Source organism: Aedes albopictus, chromosome 3, assembly GCF_035046485.1.
Source record: "Aedes albopictus strain Foshan chromosome 3, AalbF5, whole genome shotgun sequence".
NCBI classification, from domain to species: domain Eukaryota; kingdom Metazoa; phylum Arthropoda; class Insecta; order Diptera; family Culicidae; genus Aedes; species Aedes albopictus.
In genome coordinates this window covers 183,805,331-183,829,635 of record NC_085138.1, presented here as the reverse complement: position 1 = coordinate 183,829,635, position 24,305 = coordinate 183,805,331, and the positions used below count along the sequence as shown (strand labels likewise).

The following is a 24,305-nucleotide window of genomic DNA, read 5'->3' as shown; positions in this document are numbered from 1 at the left end:
TACAGCAGAGGCCACCCCGGCCTTAGCCTGACCGGTAAGGTAAGTATCACCAGACTCTTCGCCACTCAAGGGAGCTGAGAAGCTCGATCAGAATAAGCTTATTGGACGCATCTAGGTTGTTTACCTTTGGATACCCAACGTCATCGGACCGGCCAATGTTACGCTACTACAGCTCAGCACTTGGCTCAGGGTATATTGATGGTCTTACCGTGACTTAGGGATAGCCCAAAGGTAAATAGACGCATCTAGGTTGTTTACCTTTGGATACCCAACGTCATCGGACCGGCCAATGTTACGCTACTACAGCTCAGCACTTGGCTCAGGGTATATTGATGGTCTTACCGTGACTTAGGGATAGCCCAAAGGTAAATAGAAGAATTCTCCAGCTTGGATACCTTCTGCTGTTGTTGCTGAAAAAGTGTTTCAGTCTGAGATATTTTCCCTCGAGAGACGCTCGTTAGTGACTACAGGGCCAGCGGTGATAGTGAAGTTTGATAATGGGACCGAATTGTCGACGGCGGTGGCAGCTATTGAGCTAGTGTCGTCAGCTGTTGTACAAGCAATCGAGGAAACAGTAAGAGTTGTAGCAGTGACACCGGCGGTAGTGGTGGTGGAGGTAGTGGATGCTGGTTCGATGGTAGTTACAACGAGTTAATTCATAGACAAACAGAAATATGGTTCTTATTATTTTGATTTATTTCCAATAAATAAGACAAATTAAAAAGAGAGCTCTTTATTCACGTATCAAAAAAGCAGGATAACGAAAATTCTTCATATGCACCAAACATAGTTAAGGTATACATAGCCTAGCAAACCCAGGAATTAATATTTACAAATTCATAATAACTTTTAACATCAGTTTATAGATGATTGTTTTAGTTTTTACCTTAGTTTGAAATCGGTTCATAATCCAGCCATATTCCACCAAATGGCATCGTCAGGATCTGTTTGGGGTCCAACTTCATGGGTTCTTTTGTTTTTGGGTTGACTGCGATTTCGAAATTTTTGACCACTTCATACAAGCAACGTTTCACTTGCATGCGAGCAAACCTCATTCCCAGACACTGACGAGGTCCATCGCCGAACGGGATGAAACAACCCTTCTCTCGGTAAGGGCTGGTCCCGCCAGTTTCTGGACTAAATCGATCCGGATCGAAGGTCAGGGGATCGGCGTAGTACTCCGGATCACGATGCAGAGACCAGACATTGATGATGGCGCATACATCTTTTTCAATAGTTACATTCCGGGTTCCCGTCAGAGGCAGCTCCATCGGTTCTACACACTTCTTCGAAAGAAAAGCTGCTGGTGGCCACAGACGAAGACCTTCGTTGACAACTTGATCCAGGTAGGGAAGCTCGAGAAGGACGTCATACGATACAGTTCCATCGTCGCCAGTGACCTTTAGAAGCTCTTGCCTCAATCGCTTTTGTACTTTAGAATTTCTGGCAATTTCATACAACATGAAGCATATGGCCACGCTCGAAGTTTCAAAACCATCGATGAAGAACGTCACTCCATGAGCGGCCATGTCCAGTTCAGATAATTGCTTCTTTTGCCTCAAGCTGATTAGATAGTCCAGATAATCGGCTCTGGTTGTCCCACTGGCTCCACGGTGACGTATGGCTTCTTCCATCAGATTAGTGAAGAATTTTTCTAATGACTTTGGAAGGAAACTTACGTTGAAAAGGTTTGCCAACTTTGGAAAATTGAAGATGAAAATCAGAGTCACGATCGAAGAGAACGATTGATCGATGAGTTTACGTCCTTGTTCACGGATTTCCGGCTTTTCGCTAGTGAATGATTGCGCGTCGCAAGCAAAAATACAGCTGGAAACAACATCCGTGGTAAACTTGGCTGACAGTTCCTTGGTGTCTAGAGCAGTTCCCCGATTTTGTTTCACGTATTTGGTCATTTTGGAGCATACATCTTCTACCAACGGAAATAGAGCTTTCATCTGAAATTATAAAATAAGTTTATTTGTGGAACAAAGGTACTTTGTTCAGACGACTGTCCTTGTTTTTTTTTTTTTGTAGTATTTCTCGACTGTTCAGTCCGATTGTGAGATCAAAAACAACCTTCTGTTTCCTAGCTCCGACGTTTCGATCCCTACCAAATCTTTATCAAGGAATCGGGTAGTTTTATTGTCATTTAGATTTTTCAATTCCTCAATCGCCATTGTGAATATGGACAAACAGTAGCGAAAGCGGTCCGAGACCTGAACTCGAATCCATCTTGATAAAGATCCAATAGGGATATGAATGTTAAAGTAATAAAACATTAGGATTTTTTGGTTCACAATCGGAAATAACCAAAAAAAAACAAGAGTTATCGTTTTCAATATCTTACTCGAGAAGTAGTAAACGCGGGCGTAATTTCGGCTCGTTTTGCCTTCCACTCGTCACCGGTCAACAAAAATGGATTACGACCCAGCAGCGGATCGATCTCCTTGTTTGTCAACTCGCCAAACTCATTGTCGTGGAAGTTCTTGAAATTCTTTAGCAGTATATCCTTGGCCAGTTCCGCTGATGTGATCAAAATTCTCGGTGAACGATTGCTGAACACACCGACAAAGTTGTACTTCGATTTGTACTCCCTGCAATATCAATTGAATTTTTTAATGCATCTTGATTGAGACACTTGGCGCACCCAGAGAAGTATGTCAACACTGTTCTCACCTATACACGTCGTCCATTTCTTCGGTGACGGGACGTTTTTGCAGCAAAAACGACGGAAAGTTACCCAGTCCTGGAATAGGATTGGGACCGGGCACATTGCGTTTCTTCCAGTAACCGATGTTCCATGTCAAATATAAATAAATGGCTGTTATTGCCGAAACGATTAAGGTGATCGTTATAAACATTTTTACGAATATCAGAATGAGGTGCGAGCACCACCTCTCAACGAAAACCGACAAACGATAACTGATGCGAGCAGCGCGAGCGTGAGAGTTTTAAATCGTGGATTTCTAGTAGCTGCGCACACTCTCAATGGGGTTTGAAATTCAACGGTGCTCCTTAAATAAATATATCTGTCCAAACTCAACGGTTGGTAGTCGGCAATAATTTTATTCTTATCACAGAATTATTGAGTTGATCCAACCGTACGTTCACAGTTTGCCGGGTTCGGAGCTAATCTTTATGTTGATAATTGACACACCCGTGGAATGTTTTGTCACCTTGTGTAATACATTGGATATTGGATGCATGGTTGGTGGAGGTTCTTCTCGCGCATAAGTAGGACGATTGCTCGGTGAAGGAAGGCAGATACTAGAAATGTTAAAGGATCGAATTAAGGCGGGGCCAAATTTATGGATTACCCCGACAGTAAGAAAGTTGTTGAACCATGTGCACGGCAGATGATCAAACTGAAAATTTCGACAATTATAATTATAGCAGTACGGCCCAAGTAGCGAAAATCTCATGGATATTCAACCAGACCATGCTGGGTGACGGGTTTAATTCCGTTCTTTTTGTTGTGTTTCCCTAATGCTAGAACTACTTACTTACAGTCCTGATCGATCACCCATGATGGTGAAGAACGCCGAATTGAAAGATCTCAATCCTGGGCGGTTACCCGCCCATCGCCTTGACCTATGACCAGGTCAAATTTCTGTGAACTTCCTTTATTTCCTTTTGAGGCTGCGCCGCAATGAGCCTTTGGGTCTGCCTCTGCTGCGATGTCCGACCGGGTTCCAATATAATGCTTGATTGCAGATTTCGCCCCTACGTAGAGTGGGAACGACCCACCTCCACTTTTGCTCCCAAATTTCTTTCGCAACACATCGGCTTTTGTTGACTTCGACACGATGGAGCTCCACGTTGGAGATCCAATTGTGAGACCACTAAGCAGCCGTTGAGTGTTCTCCACTGATACACACCAAGTTTCACTGGCGTACAGAAGCACAGGATTCACGTTAGAGTGGAAAATTAGGATTTTGGTGCGTCGACTAAACTGATTGTGTTTCCATACATTTCTTAAACGTGCAAAAGCAGCCCTCGTCTTCTTGATCCGTGTACCTATGTCGATCCTGGTGCTATCATCGGCCACCATTTGGTTACCAAGATATTGGAAACTTTCGACATACTCTATTGCTTGCCCACTTACCGTAAAGCTGGAAGGGTTGACCGTGTTTATATCCAACGATTTGGTCTTGTTGACGATGATGATGGTGAGACCTGTCGCCGAGGAGTGATCGGCAAGATCATCGAGCTTACTCTGCATATAAGAACGCCGTTGAGCTAAGAGAGCGACGTCATCAGCCAATTCAAAGTCGTTTAGATCAATCGGTTCACGATCAATCGCACCTCATGGTCGATTACGATAAGGAACAGTAGCGGTGATAGGATGCATCCTTGCCTCACTCTAGCGACGACCCGGATGGGATGCCGTTGTACAGTACTCTGCACGAAAATGCCCTGTACTGTGCTTCAATGAGGCCGATGATTTTCTAAGGGACACCCTTGCGCCTGAGAGCTCCCAACATGTTTCCATGATAGAAACGGTCGAAAGCTTTTTCGTAATCAATGAACAGCAAGTAGAGACATTCTGGAAATTCATTGATTTGCTTCAAGATTATACAGAGCGAGATAATATGGTCTACACAGGATCGTTCGGCATGGAATCCTGCTTGCTTCCACCGAAGAGTTGCGTCAATCTTCTCCTGTATCCGGTTAAGGATCACTTTGAAGAGGATTTTGAAAACGATGCACAGCAACATGATACCCCGCCCATTACCGCATACAGTAAGGTCACCTTTTTTGGGCACTTTTACTGAGATGCCTTGCCGGACGGAAATGTCGCGGTTTCCATATGTTGCTGAATAATTATTCGTCCCCTTAATGCTAGAACTAGGTAACTCAAAAATCATAGTTTCGTGAAAAACGACTTTGAAAATTTTACAATTTTTCATGCAGTTGTTCCAAAGGTATGGAGCCTTTAAAATAATTGTTTTTAGCATTGATTGCTTATTCAGCTTCTACTATTTCTGCTACAATAAAAAGTTTTGAACTATTTTGGTTTAAACCTTTGATGAAAACAAAAAATAGTTGAAAAATTGTCGAGTTACCTAGTTATAGCACTCAAAATGGAACATAAATAATGGAGGAAATGTTCTGAGATACCTAGTTTTTACCACTATTGATATCATTCTTTTCAGTTTTCTTGTTGTAGTAAGCAAATTTAAAAGGGTTCACATATTGAAATTAACGTGTAATTACTGAATTTGCTAGGATGCCTGCTATATCACCACATGACACCTCAAAATGTTCATAGAATAATCGTTTACGAACACACAGTTTATGGCAAAATCAATACAAGTAAAATATTTTAAGTTTTTAGGCCTAAAATGTAAAACAGTAGTAGATTTTCAATCTACTAACGAAAAAAATGACTAGTGGCATTTCCACGTCCAAGCGTCCGATAGCTTTTTACCTGTACGGTTGGAAATAGATATGATTTTCTTAGTTACCTAGTTATAGGCCCGGATTAAGGATTGTGGGGGCCCGAGCAGATGTGGAGGCCCCACGGAGAGATGATCAAAAATGTTTTTCCTTATTTTCGAACAGTTCTGGGCAATATGAGAAATAAAGCTAATGTTAGCAACCAAAAAAAGTTTTTGTGGGGGCCCCTAAAATGTGGGAGCCCGGGGCCCGGATCAAACGCCCCCCCCCCCCCTCAGATCCGGCCCTGCCTAGTTATAGCACTCAGTTCTTGTATTCTACACTGAGATACCTAGTTTTGAAAATGGTGAATATTTTCGTCGTTTATAATCGTATTTCATTGGTCTTTGGATATATTATAGAGCTCAAAAAGCTTGATGTAATGGTATATTCAACTCAAAAACGTCAAATTTCGAGTAAGCTAGTTCTAGCATTAAGGGGACGAATTGATGCAATAGTTGTGCGGATACTACGGGATCAGTTTTGAGCATCTCGGCTGATATGCGATCGACCCCCGGGGTTCTGTTCGGTTTCATACTATGGATGGCTGTTTCTATCTCCTGCCCTGGTGGAGCTTCGATGTTGACACGGGTAATGTGTCGAACCCTTGGCGGATCATGCTGAGGTGTTGGTGGCGTGGCCGCCACTTGAAAAGGGTTTCCAAAGTGCTCGAACCAGCGTTGCAGTTGGTCAGCCGGGTCGGTCAATAGCTATCCAGATGTGTCATTTACGGGCATTGTAGCATTCATCTTAGTCCCACTAAGGCTACGTGAGACATCGTAGAGAAGACGAATGTCCCCGGTGATTGCGGCTTTCTCGCCTTCGTCGGCTAGGGAGTCAGCCATCAATCTCTTGTCCCGCCTACATGACCGCTTCACTTCCTTCTCGAGAGCCGAATAGCGATAATGGGCTACGGCTTTGGTTTCTCATGTTTTCGCTCGCTCTATCCCGGCTTTGGCGTTTCTTCGCTCCTCTATCTTCCTTCAGGTATCATCTGCGATCCACTGCTTTCTCCGAGTGCGTAGCTCCGTTTTTTTTTCCGGCTTGATTTGATTTTCCGTGACGCCATCACAGGAAACTGTGCACTGGTCGATGGGGTTATGCAGACAGCTCTCCATTTTCACTAATTTCTCCGAGATCTTGGCGTCCCACGAAGTGCTCATAGCCCGAGTTGTCGGAACCAATTTTCGCGTTGAAATTGCCCATGAGGATCTTTGATATCACCTTCTGGAATCTAATTCACGACAGCATCCAGTTGACTGTAGAAGTTCTCTTTGTCTTGCAATTCGGCAGCAGCGTTTGGCGCATAACATTAGATCATGGTAAGGTTTCGAACCCGTGTACCGAATCTGGCTACAATTATCCTCTCATTAATAAGTTCCCACTTTATGAGCGCAGCGTGGGCGCGAGTAACCACACCCAGCTTCTGATGTCGTCTTTACGTTAAATACTCAATTCAAATCAGAATTAGAAGCTGGTCAATTCTGATTTGAACTTAAAAAACACTCGAAAGCAGCAACATAAACTACTTTTATGCAATTCAGTGCCATAATTTTTATTTTATACAGTGCCATTATTTTTATATTATACTACAGGGTGGCAACGTAGAAATGATACACTCGAAAACTGAAGCAAAATTCAAACAGGATTTAGTTTTTCTGCAAATTCACTTTTAATAACACAACCAAGTATTAAACTTACAAAGTATATAGTTCAATTTGAATCATTCCCCTTTGTTTTGAATTACGGCCCGCAGACGCTTCTCGAAGTTATTACAAGTCGCACCCACCTCTTCGTCCGGCATTTCATCCCAAATTTTTACCAAACGGTTTTTGAAGGTACCCAAACCCAGTTCTTCGCGTCGTCCAGGTTCCCTAGCATGTGTTCCCATGTACAAAACTCCAGTGGATTCAAATCGGGAGACGAAACCAGCTATTCCGATGAGCTGATGAAGCACAGTAAATTTTGCTTGCCTCACTGTTCAACAACCACTGCCTTATGCGTCGGTACTGAGACCTGCTGGAAACAAAAACTTTCTTTTCCAAACAGTTTCTTGGCACTGGGCAACAGGTAATCTTTAATGACGTGTTGTAAAAAGTACTCTTTGTTGATTTTTATGTCCCTATCGATGAACAACATGGTGATTGGCCTTGTGTTGATATGGCGCCCCAATCCATCACTGCTGCAGCACTTCGATATCGTTGAACCTCTCGTTTGTCGGCAGGAATTTCACGAAGACTTGCTTTATACACACGATCATTTTGTTTATTCAGAGACGCTTCCAAAGTAAAAAAAAAATCGACCGAAAAAAAAATGTTGTGAGCAGCGTGCGTCTTGGGCAGAACGCGAGATCTGGCAACCCTGTCAGAAATATTCTTCAGAGTCAATCCGTGAATCCTTTGTTTCTTAAAAACTCCATTTCTAAGATCCCGTTTCCCCAAGCACACTTGTTTTCAATGCAATAGCATGAATGGCAACGTATAGCTCCCAAACTAGTGTATCACTTTCACGTTGCCACCCTGTACTATATTTCAATATCATAATGACCAACTTTTCGATACTGGTTCATAATGCAACTGAAAGGAGTTGCATAATTGAAAAAAATGCTAAATGTTCAAAATTCAACTAATTTGAGTTGCATTATGAACATTATAGAACTCAAATGAGTTGCATTATGGAAAATTCATTGCAAAATTTTGTATGGAACCCGTTGCAAAACTCGATTTTTTTTTTCAGAACTCTTCGTATTTATCCAACTCGACAAGCCTCGTTGGATAAATGTACGACTCGTGCTGAAAAAATCAACTTTTTGCAACTCTTCACATAAATACTATTGCTTACGGCTTATTTTTCAAAAGTTGTTGAAACCTGGAATTCGTAAGCTCTTTTGGATTCAAATGACACAAAAACGGAACCCTCTGAGTTTAAGCCAAAAATATTGCGATTTAGAGGTCGCGCAATCGCTTCAAAGTCGAAAATCGAGTAATAAAAAGGTGTTTTCACTTCAAGTGCCATAACTTTCTCAATTTTCAACCGATTTTCAATCTTTTTTTATGAATTTCTCACAAATTAAATTTCGAATAAACTCGTAGAACATAATTTTTTTCCAAAGTCACGTAAAATATGAGCTTTTGAAGATTTAATTCATTTTTTTCTTCTTTTTACAAAAATTTTTAACTTTAGAGTCCTATAACTTTTTAACCGTTTGACCAATTTTAAATTTTTTTTTTAGCTTGCTTTTGTAGATATTTTTGTTGCCTATTTTTGTCCTAAACAAACTTTTCATCAAAGTAGTCATTCTTATGATACTTTTCACCAAAAACTGCCAGAACATGCCTTAAAACTTGACTTTTTCATGCATAACTGGAGTTTTTGACAATTATTTGCATTTTTTTACTCCAAACCAGATACTTAACATCATATTTAGGGATATGGAACACATTGGAGGATTTTTTTTCAATTTTTTTTTCTCGCATTTCGAACATGAAAATATTTTTTGATTCAGAACCCTCCAAAAATTGAATTTTAAGGTTTCCTAATGATTATTTAGTATAAATTTTTCACTTTGAGCTCGAAACTAAGCATGAAAACTATGAAAATTTTGCCAAAATTCTGATTTTTCCAATAAAATACGTGTTTCTGAACGATTTTTGGTATTTATCTATTTTGAAACGTTGTTTTAAAGGTATAGTTTATTCACAGCATTCTTAGGCAACAAAAATATCTACAAAAGCAAGCTAAAAAATTTGAAATTGGTCAAACGGTTAAAAAGTTAAAGGACTCTAAAGTTAAAATTTTGTGTAAAAAGAAGACAAAAATGAATTAAATCTTCAAAAGCTCATATTTTGCTTGACTTTGGAAAAAAATTATGTTCTACGAGTTTATTCGAAATTTAATTTGTGAGAAATTCATAAAAAAAAAAGATTGAAAATCGGTTGAAAATTGAGAAAGTTATGGCACTTGAAGTGAAAACACCTTTTTATTACTCGAAAATTCGACTTTGAAGCGATTGCGCGACCTCTAAATCGCAATATTTTTGGCTTAAACTCAGAGGTTTCCGTTTTTGTGTCATTTGAATCCAAAAAAGCTTACGAATTCCAGGTTTCAACAACTTTTGAAAAATAAGCCGCAGCCTATTGGACAGCTAGGAAATATCATTCTCGTGGTATATTTTTGCAAAAAAAAATGTATGCAAATAGTTGCAAACTAGATTTTTTTTCAGAACTCATCCTATTGCTCGGATGTACAACTCGTGCTGAAACAATCCCCATTTTGCAACTTGTTACATAAATAACTGTTTCCATAAAGTACATAAAAAGTAACAGCACGGTAATGCCGCTGCCAGAATTCAAGCGAAGAAGCTACCAGATACCGAGCGAACGATATCTTCTTAACGTGATTTATGCTTATCAGCATCTCATTCACCCCAACCCAACAGCCATAGGTGTCAAGAATAAACAGGTTTCTAAGGTGTTGGACGTGTTATCAAAAAATCTCAACAATGGAAATATTTGTTTCTGATAAACGGTACGATAACCATACATGGAGTTGGAGGCTCGATAAGCATAAATGGCATCGCGGTTCTTATCGGGCACTAGGGGTGCACAAGTACCCATGAAATAAATAAATATTATATATTCAATGCGCGTGCCATTGCAAAAAGTACAACACCTCCAGAAAAATTTCGTTCTACTTTGTTAGGTTAATTTTAATCCAAGCGATTTAGTGAATCTACAGAATTGTTTTAAAACAATCTTTGATCTTTTCATTACTTTTGAAATTTGTATGGGTATGCAGATGTACATAAGAAACGGAGCAGGACTCAGCTATCTCTAAACCAATCGATATCATTTCATGAACAGTGTTTGATACGCACAGAGTTCACCCAAATCAGAAGCACTACTCAAGTAGCCTCACTCCTTAAGAAAACGCGTAGAAAGGATCAAAGCTCCACTAAAACAAAATGTCTTGAATCAACAACTAACGCACATCCCTACAACTACATTCTAATGGCAACATGTTGTGAAATATAAATCAATCAGTTATCTCTTGTTCCCAACTAGGGTCTCTTGATAAACTGTGTCAAGTATTTTTCCAATGATTATGCACAATTTGACAGCTATGCTTCGTGTGCACTTTTCGATCTAATATTTAGATGACATAAGCAAAGCATGATTAGGCATCAGCAAATTTTTGTATCTTATATTATTCAATATCAATTCACTCTTCGATTGTTCATAAGCACATGTCGTTGTTTCTAACCGATAGCAACAGTTCAAGGTAAATGGAGTTCGGTAATGCTTCGAGGACATTGAAACAGCTGTTTGGAACATTTTTTCGGTTTCATTCATTTATTTAGTATCACATTATAATTATGATAAAACTGAATTCCTCTCCATTTCCTCCAGCAAGACCGCCCTTTAGGTCTTTTTGTGCCATATGGATCTCTTGCGAACACCAACTTTGCAGAGTTGTTGTCCGGCATTCTCACAACATTCCCTGCCTATCGTATCCTTCCAGATTTTGCGACCTTCCGGATGCTTTCCGTAGGCTGCAGTGACCTCGTGGTTAATTTCTCGCCGCTACACACCGTTCTCATGAACACTACAAAAAATGGTCCTAAGCACCCGATCTTATCATCGCTTTGTACATGGCACATTTGAAGCGAGGGTGAATAAAGATCCAAGGTAGACAAAGTCCTTCACCCCCTCGAAATGTGTTCCCTTCCTATCAAAACACTGCTGCCTAGGCTTGGCCAGTAGTTCACGGTTCCGCCAGTCGCTGTTCCAGCAAAGTAAAGACCAACAACGTACCTTCCGTTCCGAGTCTGTATAAAATACTGTCGAGGAGGATACAAGCCCACTGCGATGCCAACAACGTGATGACCGAGGAACAAAAAGGGTGTCGCAAGAACACGCAAGGCTGCAAGGATCAGGTCATCATAGATGCAGTCATTGTGGTTCAAGACACCGAAAAGCAGAGGAACCTGAGCACGGCATACATCGTCTACAAGGAGGCTTACGACTCAGTACCGCACTCATACCTTCTTACGATACTGCAGTTGTACAAGGTAGACGGGAACGTCATCAGACTGATGCAACACACGATGGGAATGTAAAGCACGTTCCTACAAATTACTGAATTACTGTCGGAACAGCTGTGTTGCGGTCCAGAACTCTCAGCATCAGGAGGGGGCGATCCCCTTTAGTCCGACATGGTTCTGCCTTGCAGTGAACCCCCTCAACAGAGCACTCAACCAATACAACTATGGCTACTAACTGAAAGTGTGAGAAGGAGTACAAGAATAACCCACACCATCTTTATGGACGACCGAAAGCCGTTTGCGGAATCAGTACAGAGGCTGCTTCAACTGTTGCAGCTTGGGGCGGTGTTCAGCAGCGACATCCGGATGGAATTTGGAATTGACAAATGCCGGCTAGTCCATCTTCGCCGGGTCAAGTAGTGGACGCCAGCTGTTCCAGCATCAACGAACAAAAGGAGATTCGGAACATGATTGCAGACGATGTGTACAAATAACTCGGCGTTCTGCAACTTAGAGGTATTCGCCAGGAAGGGGTAATCTGCCCCATTCACTATAAAGGCGACCATTTGGAATGTGAGAACTTCAGGACGATCACTATTTTGAATGCTGCCTACAAAGTGCTATCCCAGATCATCTTCCGTCGTCTGTCACCTAAAACTAATGAGTTCGTGGGAAGTTATCAAGCCGGCTTCATCGACGGCCGGTCGACAACGGACCAGATCTTCACCGTACGGCGAATTCTCCAAAAATGCCGTGAATACCAGGTCCCAACGCATCACCTGTTCATCGACTTTAAGGCAGCATACGACAGTATCGACCGCGCAGTCTATGGAGAATCATGGACGAAAACGGCTTTCCTGGGAAGCTGACTAGACTGATTAAAGCAACGATGGACGGTGTTCAAAACTGCGTAAGGGTTTCGGGTGAACTATCCAGTTCATTCGTATCTCGCCGGGGACTGCGACAAGGTGACGGACTCTCATGTCTACTCTTCAACATCGCGCTGGAAGGTGTCGATTTTCACAAAATCCGGCCAATTTGTGTGCTTTGCGGACGAAATGGACATTATCGCTAAAACATTTGGAACGGTGGCAGAACTGTACACCCGCCTGAAACGCGAAGCAGCAAAGGTCGGACTGGTGGTGAATGCCTCAAAAACAAAGTACATGCTGGTAGGCGGAACCGAACACGACCGGATCCGTCTGGGTAGTAATGTTACGATAGACGGGGATACTTTCGAGGTGGTGGAGGAATTCGTCTACCTCGGATCCTTACTGACGGCTGACAACAACGTGAGCCGTGAAATTCGGAGGCGCATCATCAGCGGAAGTCGGGCCTACTACGGGCTCCAGAAGAAACTGCGGTCGAAAAAGATTCACCCACGCACCAAATGCACCATGTACAAAACGCTAATAAGACCGGTGATCCTCTACGGGCACGAGACATGGACCATGCTCGAGGAGGACCTTCAAGCACTCGGAGTTTTCAAGCGACGCGTGCTAAGAACGATCTTCGGCGGTGTGCAGGAGAACGGTGTGTGGCGGAGAAGGATGAACCACGAGCTCGCTGCACTTTACGGCGAACTCAGCATCCAGAAGGTGACCAAAGCCGGCAGGATACGGTGGGCAGAGCATGTTGCAAGAATGCCGGACAACAACCCTGCAAAGCTGGTGTTTGCAACGGATCCGGTTGGCACAAGAAGGCGTGGAGCGCAGAGAGCACGATGGGCGGACCAGGTGAAGCGTGACTTGGCGAGCATTGGGCGCGACCGAGGATGGAGAGCGGCAGCCACAAACCGAGTATTGTGGCGTACTATTGTTGATTATGTCTTGTCTTAATGATGTTGAACAAATAAATGTATGTATGTATGGGTATCTATCGATCGGGCTTGATGAGTAGAAGTCAAAAATCGATATTTGACTCTATTTCTAAATTCAAGATGGCGGACCATATCCAAGATGGCGGCGACGGAATAAGAGTTTGAGCTATGATATCATGCAATATGAGTATCTATCGATCGGGCTTCATGAGTAGAACTCAAAAATGAATATCCGACGCCATTTTGAAATCCAAGATGGCGGACCACATCCAAGATGGCGGCCATGGAATGGTAGTTTGATCCATAATACCATGCAATGTGGCTTGATGAGTAGAAGTTAAAAATCGATATTTGACGCCATTTTGAAATCCAAGATGGCGAACCGTATCCAGGATTGCGGCTACGGTATGGTAGTTTGAGCAATGATACCATGCAATATGGGTATCTATCGATCGGGCTTTATGAGAAAAAGGGTAGAGGGTCATAGTGGATGGTAGGGTAAACGGTGGAGCAGACGGTCGGGTCAGAAGGATAGAGTAGAGGGAGTGGAGTAGGAGGCTAGAATAGAGGATAGGGTAGACGGTAGGGAAGAGGATAGGATAGAGAGTAGGGCTGAGGGTAGGAAAAAGGTTAGGGTAGAGAGTAGGGTAGACGGTACGATTATGCACAGTATAGACTAGAGGGTACGATAAAGGATATGGCAGTGGTTATGGTAGAGGATAGGGTAGAGGGTAGGGCAGATGATAGTTTTGAAGGATATGATAGAGCATAGGATAGAGGGTTGGATCAGAGGGCAAAGAGGACAGTAGGGTTGAGGCTAGAGAGTAAGGTGAGGAATTGAGATGAGATTAGAAGGGCCAAGGTTTTTTTTGAGATATCTCCAGGAATTCTTTCTAGGATTTCTTCAGGCATTCCTTTCGAGAATCTTCCCAGGTTTCTTCCTGGGATTCCTTCAGATATTGCTTCTGAGATTGCTGTACGGATTGCTCCGGAGTTCTCTTCAGGGATTTTTGCAGGGGTTGCTCTGGAAAATCCTGAAAGGATTTTTTTTTAGTTATTCTTTTCTACATTCCTTCAGGGATTTGTGCTGGAATTCCATCAAAGATTCCTTCCAGAATTCAGGCTGTGATTTCTTAAGGGATTCGTCCCGAAAATAAAATATGAAAAATATAGATTTTTTCCGAAGTTTTTTTAGGCAATCCTAGATTATAGAGACATCTTCTATGGTTCTTACTGTCATGATCTCTCTAAGGATTCCATCAGGTATTCTTTACGAGATTCCTTCAGGAATAACTTTAGGGATTTCTGCCAGAATTGCTTTAGAAAATACTGAGAGGATTCTTTCAGAAATTTTAACCACCATTCTTTCATGGATTTCTGCTGGAATTACTTCACAGATTCGTTTTTTTTTTAAGACACAGACATGTTTAATGCTTCCAGTGAGCTATTTGTCTTTGAAGGAAGCACGACACTAGACAACGGACTAGCATGCAACGCCCAGTGCACTGGGGTGCCACTGCAGTGGCACAGTCGAAAACTTTTAGTATAGTTTCAAAGTTTCTGTTGAAACATATTCTGATAATCCTAATGAAATTATTTTTGCGAGCCGGGATCTTCGCTCGAGAGTTATACAGCAATTTCTCCCGGGTTTTCTTATGTGATTATTCCAGAGATTCCTGCAAAGCTTTCAGCTTAAATTACCTCAGAATTCTACCAGATATGCCTCTCAGAACTCCTTCAATAAATCCTCCCGGGGTTCCTTCAGGGATTTCTACCGAGAATGTTCTTTCCCCAGCGTTATGTTTTCAGACTTTTACACGTAATTACAATTGGTAGAAAGAATAAAACTGAATTTTTGGGTGGTTCATCATTCATGTGGTTCATTTATCCGAAAGACACATTACCTTTTCGATGTAACTTTGATAGTGCCCAGAATAACTCCATAAAACCCACACGAATAAAAATCATGGAGTGAACAAACATAAGTGGAGAAGCCGTGTAGAGTATATCTGGTTGAAATTTTATATCAAAACATAGAATGATGATGAACCTGGGCGTGTTAGTGGAATACCTGTAGGTACGAGACACTGTACAGTATGCGGCAGGAAAAAATGCGAAAGTGTTTTTCATCTTCAAACCTCATTTTCGTCCATTTGACGTTAACCAATCTATGTTTCAACGTTCCATGATCTCTAATAGGCTAGTTTTCTGAAAAGTTTATTAAAAATTTTCCCATTTTGGTCACTAACCTTTACAGGGCGGCGTCTGAAGCTGAAGACAATCAGAATTTTCAAACCGCAGAAAAGTACACAGGTCGCTAAATTTCGTATCTGATAAAACAAAAGTTTTAATTTTCTCTACAATATCATCAAATATATGTACTTATTTTATCTAGTATGTGAAACTACATGGCTCTGGATCAGTGTGGTCTGGTTGTTCATCGAATTTAAGCTAATTTTTTTACTGTTAAAGTCATTTTGTTTAATGACCATTGGGCGCGCAGTTTATTGATACCCGCTTATTAGGCTTACAGTACCACATGTTAAACATCAAATATGTTTATTTTTATTTTGCAGTGCTAGAATATAGACATTGACTGATACACTGTCATGAAAAGATAGTCATATATATCCCATATTTAGCGTGTAATAGTGCCTTGAACTTTTCGCATTTTTTCCTGCCGCACCCTGTACTGAATTGCCGAAAAGTAACTCACCATCAAGTCCAACAACTAACAGCCACATTTGTTTATCAACATCAAATAATAAACTCCGACGACCTTTGCCCTTTCGTTTAGGATGAGCCATCTTGTCCAAACTGAGAAATATTGAGTGGAAACACAGTAGATTTGATTGTTCGGTTTCGTTCAAGAAAACAGTGAAGCAAGGCTTTCGAAAAGTTTGAAAATTGTTCGAAAAAATAACTCTATACCATCAGATAGATTCCCTCAGAAATGCGGTAATAGTTTTTTACACCAATTTGGCGACGGGAATAGTGAAAAATTAACAATAGATAAATAAAATTTACGGTAATAAAAATATTTAAAAAAATTTTAGGCAAATAAAGTGTTCATTTCAGGAGTAAGAAACCACCAATTACAAGGATTGTGAAGAAATTTGAGATTGTCTACATTTATGCAAACGTGGACCACCCTGCTGGCATTGAATCAAACCTTATTGAAATTAATTGAAATCTGTGCAGTGTCCGTAGAAGATCAGTCGAATTTCAGCATCTAGCAAGCGAAGTTCCAAATTCAGTATATGGTGGAGTGTGTTCGGTATTTTGGGGGGCATCATAACTGCCATCTATCTGTTCCTGTCGTGGAATTTCAACTATTGGAAAAAGCTTAACGTTGCAGGACCTAAACCGAGTTTGCTGTTTGGAAATCTTCCCAATGTTTTAATGCAGAAACAGCACATTTTCTACGAATATCAGAAAATTTACAAGTGAGGGATGTTCCTGAAAATTTACATACTGACTGTTCATACATATTTTGTTATGATTAGCTCTATTAATCGCAAAGCTATCATTGGCTAATTACTAAACATTTCATCTTCCTTACTTTTAATTATCAGTGATTTCAAATCCAAACCCGCAGTGGGCTACTTCAGCGTTCGTACACCCCAACTGATGGTTCGCGATCCAGAGCTCATCAAGGAAGTACTGATCAAGGGCTTTCGCTACTTTTCGGCAAACAATTTCTCCGATATTGTGGATGAAAAATCAGATCCCCTATTTGGGAGGAATCCTTTCAGTTTGTCCGGAGAAAAATGGAAAGCACGTAGAGCGGAAGCCACTCCAGCTTTTACACACAGCAGAGTAATTGGAAATAGAACACACAGAGCTTCTGAATAACTGTTGACGCCAAATTGTTTAATTTTAGATAAAGACACTTGCGCCCCTAATGGACGAAGTGTGTGGTAGGATGTCCGAATACCTAATAAAACAGAATAGAAACGCTCTGGACACAAAAGAGGTAAACCTCCAAAAATTAATTAACTCCCTTTCTCTCACGAAACATTTTCTATTATTAGCTCACGACCAAATATACTACTGATGTAGTTTCCAGCTGTATATTCGCCATCGATGCACAGTCTTTCTCCAAGGACAAGCCAGAAATCCGGGAGATGGGTCGCCGCATGATGGATTTCAGCTTTTCAGCTCAACTTGTACTGATGGTGACGACATTCTTGCCGTCAATCAGAAATCTCTACAAATTCACATTTGTACCCCGAGATGTTGAACAGTTTTTCATCCGTATCATGAAGGATGCCATTCGCCATCGTAAAGAAAACAACATCGTTCGACACGACTACCTGGACTACCTCCTATCGCTACAAGCAAAGAAACAGATCTCGGAAATCGATATGGCAGGACACGGAGTGTCGTTCTTCGCAGACGGTTTGGAAACGTCTAGTTTGATAATGACATACTGTCTTTTCGATTTGGCATCTAATCCTGTGGTACAGAACCGGTTGAGAGAAGAAATTCGGCACGTTCAAGCTACCCGAGGAGACTTGGATTACGACAACATTGGAGAAATGATCTATCTGGATCAAGTCCTGAACGAGTCCCTCCGACTGCACCCGATTGTTCCGGTTCTGGCAAAGAGATGCACTGAGAGTACAGTTCTTATTGGTCCAAAGGACAAACGAATTCCCGTGGCTGCTGGAACCACAGTTGTTGTGCCATTACTTGTTCAACTCGATTCACTGTATTACTCAGATCCAGACAAATATAATCCGGAGAGGTTTTCACCGGAAAATGGAGGGATCAAACCATACAGAGAACGAGGAGTATTTTTCCCGTTCAGCGAAGGCCCGCGGATGTGTCTGGGAATGCGATTTGCCATAGCTCAAATGAAGAGAGGTATTGTAGAGATATTGGACAAGTTTGAATTATCGTTGAACTCAAAAACGCAGGTTCCTTTGAGGTATGAGCCTAAAATGTTCATGTTGTATCCTGTAGGAGGCGTTTGGATAAACTATAAAATTGTCAAATGATGTCGTTGCAAAACAACTTATGTGTAGGTAAATCAAAAATCAGGCCAAACATTTCAATAGGTCCTATCTGCATTTGAGAGGCTCTCTTTGTTCACTTTCTCTTTCAATTATTGCAATGTAATGGTACACTTTTCAACTACTTTTGCAGTACAAATCAAAAGACGATTGTTTTGACCATCGTTCAATGCAAGGAGACAATCATAATACAAATAAACAGCTGAGATATTAACGAAAGAGAGGGAAACCAAAGAGAGCCTCTCTTCTGCAGATAGGACCTTTAGACATGTTTGGCCTGAAATGTTTCTGTAGTATCTAAGAAAGAAAATACTTCATCAAAGTGGCCAAAATCCAAGGCATCTCAGGCGTCAAGGGGTTTCAGTTCAGGGATCTCCAGGTATCAGGGACACTTCAAAGGGTCTCAAGGGAGTTTAAGGAAGTCCAATGGGATTTCAGCGGGGTATCTGGAGGTCCTAGTTAGATACCTGGACGTCTCAGGGGAGTTTAAGTGGATCATAAGGGCGTTGCAGAGGATCTAAAGGGGTTTCAGGTGGATATCTGGCGGTCTCAAGGACATAATGGGGGGGGACTAAATAATGTTGCATGCTGCCGTCTCACACTACACTCATGCTACATTCGATGCATGAATATTTTTTGCGTTGACTGCAGCATATAGTACCATGATTGTAACACCAATCAAGATGTTGGGAGTATGAAATGGCTGTATCACAATGTAGACATGGAGTTCTAGTGGTTCGGAAAACAACGAAAGAGACATTCGGGTAATTCGAAAATCGGAAGTGTGAGAATATGGGAACATTTATTTTCGGAACAGGTTTTCGGAGCGTTTTTGGGGGTTTTCAACGGGTAGCACCTCAAATTACAAATGTGTTATTGGTGATTTCAAAAAGCCTCAAGTGCGGTACATGGGACCGAGGGGATTCTAGGGGAAATTCGTAGGCATTTCAGTATGTTTCTGAGGATGTTCCTGAAACCCCCAAGATATAACCCTGACCTGGAATGCCTTGAAGCGTCCCTGAAACATTCGTAATCCTAATGAAACACACTTGAAATCATCATAATCAATTAGAAAATCTACTTAAAAAACCTCCACTCCACTCCAGAAATCCCCTTAACCACACTTCAAAACCCCATGAAACACCTCTGAAATGCAATCAAATGCTCTTGAATATTTCGGAACATCCTTGAAACGTTCCTGAAACTCTCTGAAATACCTCCAAAATGCATTAAAACGCCGCTGAAATGCCCTCTAAAGGTCCCTGAACCCCTACTATCGAAACGCCCCGAAATCCCCGCAATCCAATTAAAACGCCAACAAAACCAGAGAAAACGCCCTTCACAGGCTCTTAAAATCCCCTGAAATCTTTCCCTATATGTTATATATGCTATATAATATATTTTTTATTTATGCATCCCAGCCAATGGCACATAAAGAAGTTCCAGTGTAGTGGGAAACAGGTACCTCCCCCAGGGGGATATACGCTCATATAAAATAATATTCCGTAAACGCACATTAAAACTATGTATGCAGAACTTGTAACTTCCGGGAAGGTTAGCCCAGTTCCCTGGGTAATGAGAGTTGGTGTCAAGACCTGTCAAGATCGCTGATAGTAAAATGACAAGCAACGCAAAGTGCCAACAAAAAATCCCAGCAAAAATTCCAGCAAAAAATCCAGCAAAAAACCCTAAAGACACCCCAGTAGGAGTTTATGAAAGAATCATAGCATGAATTCTTTGATAAATCCTTGGCGGAAACCCTAAACGAATCCCAGCAGGACGTGCTAGAAGAATCCCATCAAGGTTTTCCAATGATTTCTCTGGAAATTTCTATTAGAACTCCTCTATGAATATCTTTTTAGGATTCCTTTAGAAATTCTTTATGTAATACATCAAAAATATTCCCATATATTTCTTGAATCTTGGAACTCCTCCGTGAATTTCTTCAAAGATTTCTTCAGAAATTTCTTCTCCGTATAATGCCCGCTAGGATTCCTGCAGTAGTTACTTCTGCTATTTCTACAAGATTTTTAAAGGAATCCTCCAGAAATTCTTCTTGGCATTTCAACAAGAATGCCTGCTGGCATTCCTTAGGAAATTCCAAATAGGGCTTCTTCAGTAGTATTTTTAATTTGATTCCTGCAACAATTCATGCTGTAATTCCTCCACAGATTCATTCAATGTTTTTTTTTTTCAGAGATTCCTCCTAAAAATTCTCCCTGGTATATATCCCTCTTAGTATTGTTGCTGCAAATCCTCTTTTGATGATTCTTTTGAGAATTTCTGAAACGATTTCTCCTTTAATGCTGCTGAAATATCTCCAGAATTTCGGGGAGCCAATCATCCAAGTAGGGTTTGTGTGCTATCAGTAATCTCACGCTCCCAATTTCATTCTATTCGAAAACTAACGATTGCGGCACCGATTGATTCCGTTCTTTTTGTTTTCATGCGTGCTCACTTCTAACAAAAAATACAAAAATAAGAAACAAAATAAACAGTGCTTCAACCTTGTGTTTTTCCTAGGATGAAAATGGGAGCCACATGCTTAATAAGGGAATCAATACCCTATTTCTGGAGAATTTATAGGAGCAATTACCGGATAAATATCATATTAAAATCCCAGCAAAAAATCATGGAGAAATCCTGGTAGGAATTTCTGTACAAAACTCTAGCATGATGTTTTTGACGATATTCCAGCAGAAAAAAAAAGAGAAAAAAGAATCCCATCAAGTATTTCTGGGGGTATTGTAAAAAGATATTTCCAAAGATATTCCAGATATTCCACCAGAAATGGCTGCTGGATGCTATCACAAATTCCTAAAGGGATTTATCGAGAATTGCCTTTTAAGATTCATCCAGGGAGTCCGGAGAGTCTTTTTATGTATATCTACGGGAGTTGCTTCTAAGATTCCTTCATAGATTTTATCAAGGATTGCTCTAGGAATTCATCTAGGGATGTATCCAGAAATTACTATTACGATTCCTTCAGAAATTCGTGTTGAAAGCTATTGAGATTTTTCAAGAATTTTCTCCTGGAATATCTCCATATATTACTCTTGAGAGTCAGCAGGTATTCTCAAGCAATTTCTAATGGAATTCTTAGACAAACCGGCGGAGAAATGCTAAGAGCAATTCGTTGAGAAATGATGAATTTTTGGAAAGCATCAGCAGGAATCCCTTTGGAAATTCCAAGAGTAATTTCTGGGGGAATCCGTGGAGAGATCACTGAAGGTATTATAGCTGGATTTTTTAAAACATTCCTGGAGGAGTTCTTGGAGAAACTCCCGAATGAATAATAGAATGAACTTCAGTTTGACTCCCTGGAGGGATCCCAGGATAAGTTCCTGGAAGAATTCTCGGAGGAATTTCTTCAGCAAACCAAGATTTTTTTTAAAGAATCCCATAAAGCCATCCTGAAGCCATCCTGAAGTTTTGAATAAATCTTCTTAGAATTCCCCCAGGAATGCCTGATGAGATTCCTCTAGAAATTCTTGCTGTGTTTGAGCCAGAAGTTTCTCTAAGGATACCTTTAGGAGTCGCTCTTGGTTTACCAGTAGAAATTCTTCCTGGGATTTCTCAAATATTTTCAGCTGGGAATTTCTTAGAAATCTGTATGAATTCCAGCAAGAATTCCTATAGGCAAACAGATTTCCATAAGGAATTATGGAATTCGCTCAGAAGGCATTTTTTTTATTTATTATTTGCTTCGTCTTCGACACACAATGTCGCACAGACTGATTAATTTTGAGAAATTCTCTGCTGTAATTGAATGAGGAATTCCAGCAATAATATTTGCAGGAGAACACGGATCACTCCAGGAAGTACTCCGAAACTCCTTATGTGATTCCTTCAGGGATTTCTCCAAGAACTGCCCCAAGAAATATTTTTGAGATTACTTATGAGATACAGTCTATGTTCCAATTGAAAAGAGGAAAAAATAGTAGGAAACCCAGGAGGAATTCCTTAAGGAATCCTTGGAGGAATTTCTTCAGCAAACCTTACTGCTGAAGTTTATTCAAGGATTCGTTTAGGAATCGCTCTTGAAAAACCAGTAGAACCAGTAGATTCCTTCAGGAATTCCCACTAGAATTTCTTCAGGAATTCTTCCTGGGATTTCTCAAGTATTTTGAGCTGGGAATTTTCCAGGAATTGCCATTGGAAGTCTTTCAAAAATTCTTGAAGGACTTCTAGCAGAAATTGTCTGAAGAATCTTAGCAAGACTCCCTGAAGGATGCCAACGGAATCTTCTGTATGAATCCTGGCAGTATTTCTGTAGCAGTACCAGCAAAATATCCTATGGGAGATTTCCATCAGAATTTACTAGGAAAATTTCAAGAAAAAACCCGGATTAATCCACCTAGTGGTGATAGTGCCTTTCTCGTCGAATATGTACTCATGATCTTTACGTCGACATTAGCCGATCCTGAGAACAGTTATACGCTTAATACGATTCATGTAAAATTTGACCTCCTTATGGACCAAATTGTGCACAGTAATTTTAGACGCAAAATGAGATTGGAAAAACTTTATTCAGTGTTGATGCGATCAAATTATAATTTTCCCATAACACGTTGATCCATCCTACTTTATATTAACACCACAGGAATTTGAAATGGTGTGATTTGATGAGATTGCTTTGGTCACAATTTTATTCTCTTGCATATATGAAAACTTAGACCGTTTCTTCACTTTTAATCTTTCCCAACGTTTACCAAGCTTTTAAAAAAGTCTAGATTTGATTTATCGCTAACATTGGTTTTGTTCACTTCCATAATTCCACTATTTGATGTACCACATGCATGGGTTTGGTTCAATTCCACGTTTGATCATTTCCGGCGGATACCTGGAACCAATTCCATGACACTACTGGTTGTCCCAGATATTGTCTGTGGTTATTTTCTTGTCAACTGGTCAGGCTGGCTTAAAAGCCGCGAGCATCCATTAAGTATGTCACGCTGAATTTAGGAATGTTCGAAGCTCCCCCTGCACCTTTCGTACGGGTTTCTCCTATACTTAATACATAGCTTGACGCACTTTAACAACCCCCTTTCCCCTAGGATCGTGACGTATGTACTAGCTTAATGGCCTCATGCATGATTTTGGTTTACTTCTACATATATTTTACCATTTCTGGCGGGGAACTCGTTAACTGTTCTTCAACACTACCGGTCCTCCCAAATGTGCGTCTGAGACTTTTTGCTGACAAACAGTTAATTAGGTTATTGAAAAAGCCGCGATTTGGGGTGTCGTATGCACAGGTTCGGGTCACTTTTATATTTTACAACTTATGACGAGACACCCAAAATCGATTCCCGGACAGGACCTGTTGTCCCAAATTTGGTCTGAGACTATTTTCTTGCTAACCGTTCATCAGGTTACATAATAAATCATTTGACATGTCACATGTATTGATTCCGGTTTACATTTTTACATTCCGTAGTGCACTGATTGGTCTGAGACTTTTGTCTTGTCGACTGTTCATCATGTAGCCTAAAAGCCTTGATTTGTGGTGTCGCATGCACGGGTTCGGTTCACTTTCAGTGGCCTCAAATTTTCCTAAAAGAAATTTGAATTTATTATGCATTTTCAAAAGAAAATTTACAAAAAAGAAATAACCAACAATACTTTCGAGCTTATTTGCTTTAGAAAATTAAGTTTTTTAATTAAACCAATGTGATTGAAAGATCTTTGAAGTAGATAATTTAATGAACTTTCGAATGAAAGTTGAAAAGCTGTGATAAGTTTAACCATTTTCAGTTGCCAGTATAAGGCAAGCAAAGTCAAAAACATGTAAAGTTCTATTACTATTCCGTTGGGACCCCCGGAACCGGTTCCGGAACACTACCAGTTCAGATGTGTTCTGATACTGTTTTTCTGCTAACCGTTCATCAGGTTATCGAAAATGCCGCTGTTTGATGTGTCGCATGCATGGGTTTGGTTTTCTTATATTTGGCCACTTCCGGCGGGATATCCGGAACCTGTTCCG

General features: G+C 40.8%; 2 protein-coding genes across 2 annotated transcripts in view; one reads left to right on the top strand and one right to left on the bottom strand.

Annotated features, from left to right (window-relative positions):
* Positions 1-673: 673 nt before the first annotated feature.
* Positions 674-2,976, bottom strand: LOC109398898 (probable cytochrome P450 28a5). The gene is made up of 3 exons (XM_019671351.3): positions 2,677-2,976; positions 2,348-2,594; positions 674-1,955 (listed from the first exon to the last, which is right to left on the bottom strand). Exons 1-3 carry the CDS (start codon positions 2,859-2,861, stop codon positions 888-890), a joined length of 1,500 nt encoding a protein of 499 aa, XP_019526896.3. The 5' UTR covers positions 2,862-2,976; the 3' UTR covers positions 674-887.
* Positions 2,977-16,584: 13,608 nt separating this feature from the next.
* The window catches only part of LOC109429227 (uncharacterized), a 31,152-nt gene continuing 23,431 nt past the window's right edge, over positions 16,585-24,305 (top strand). Inside the window, exons 1-4 of the mRNA XM_062857632.1 lie at positions 16,585-16,747; positions 16,877-17,120; positions 17,185-17,277; positions 17,336-18,295. Coding sequence (XP_062713616.1) covers positions 16,704-16,747; positions 16,877-17,120; positions 17,185-17,277; positions 17,336-18,295 — 1,341 coding nt within the window. The 5' untranslated portion in view covers positions 16,585-16,703. The remainder of the gene's footprint in view (positions 16,748-16,876; positions 17,121-17,184; positions 17,278-17,335; positions 18,296-24,305) is intronic.

Excerpts from the sequence above, each read along its gene's own strand:
- LOC109398898 (XM_019671351.3), bottom strand. The coding sequence starts at position 2,861 with ATGTTTATAACGATCACCTTAATCGTTTCGGCAATAACAGCCATTTAT. Across the intron at positions 2,595-2,676 it reads GAAATGGACGACGTGTATAG|GGAGTACAAATCGAAGTACA; the intron begins GTGAGAACAGTG and ends TTGATATTGCAG. Across the intron at positions 1,956-2,347 it reads CCGCGTTTACTACTTCTCGA|ATGAAAGCTCTATTTCCGTT; the intron begins GTAAGATATTGA and ends TTATAATTTCAG.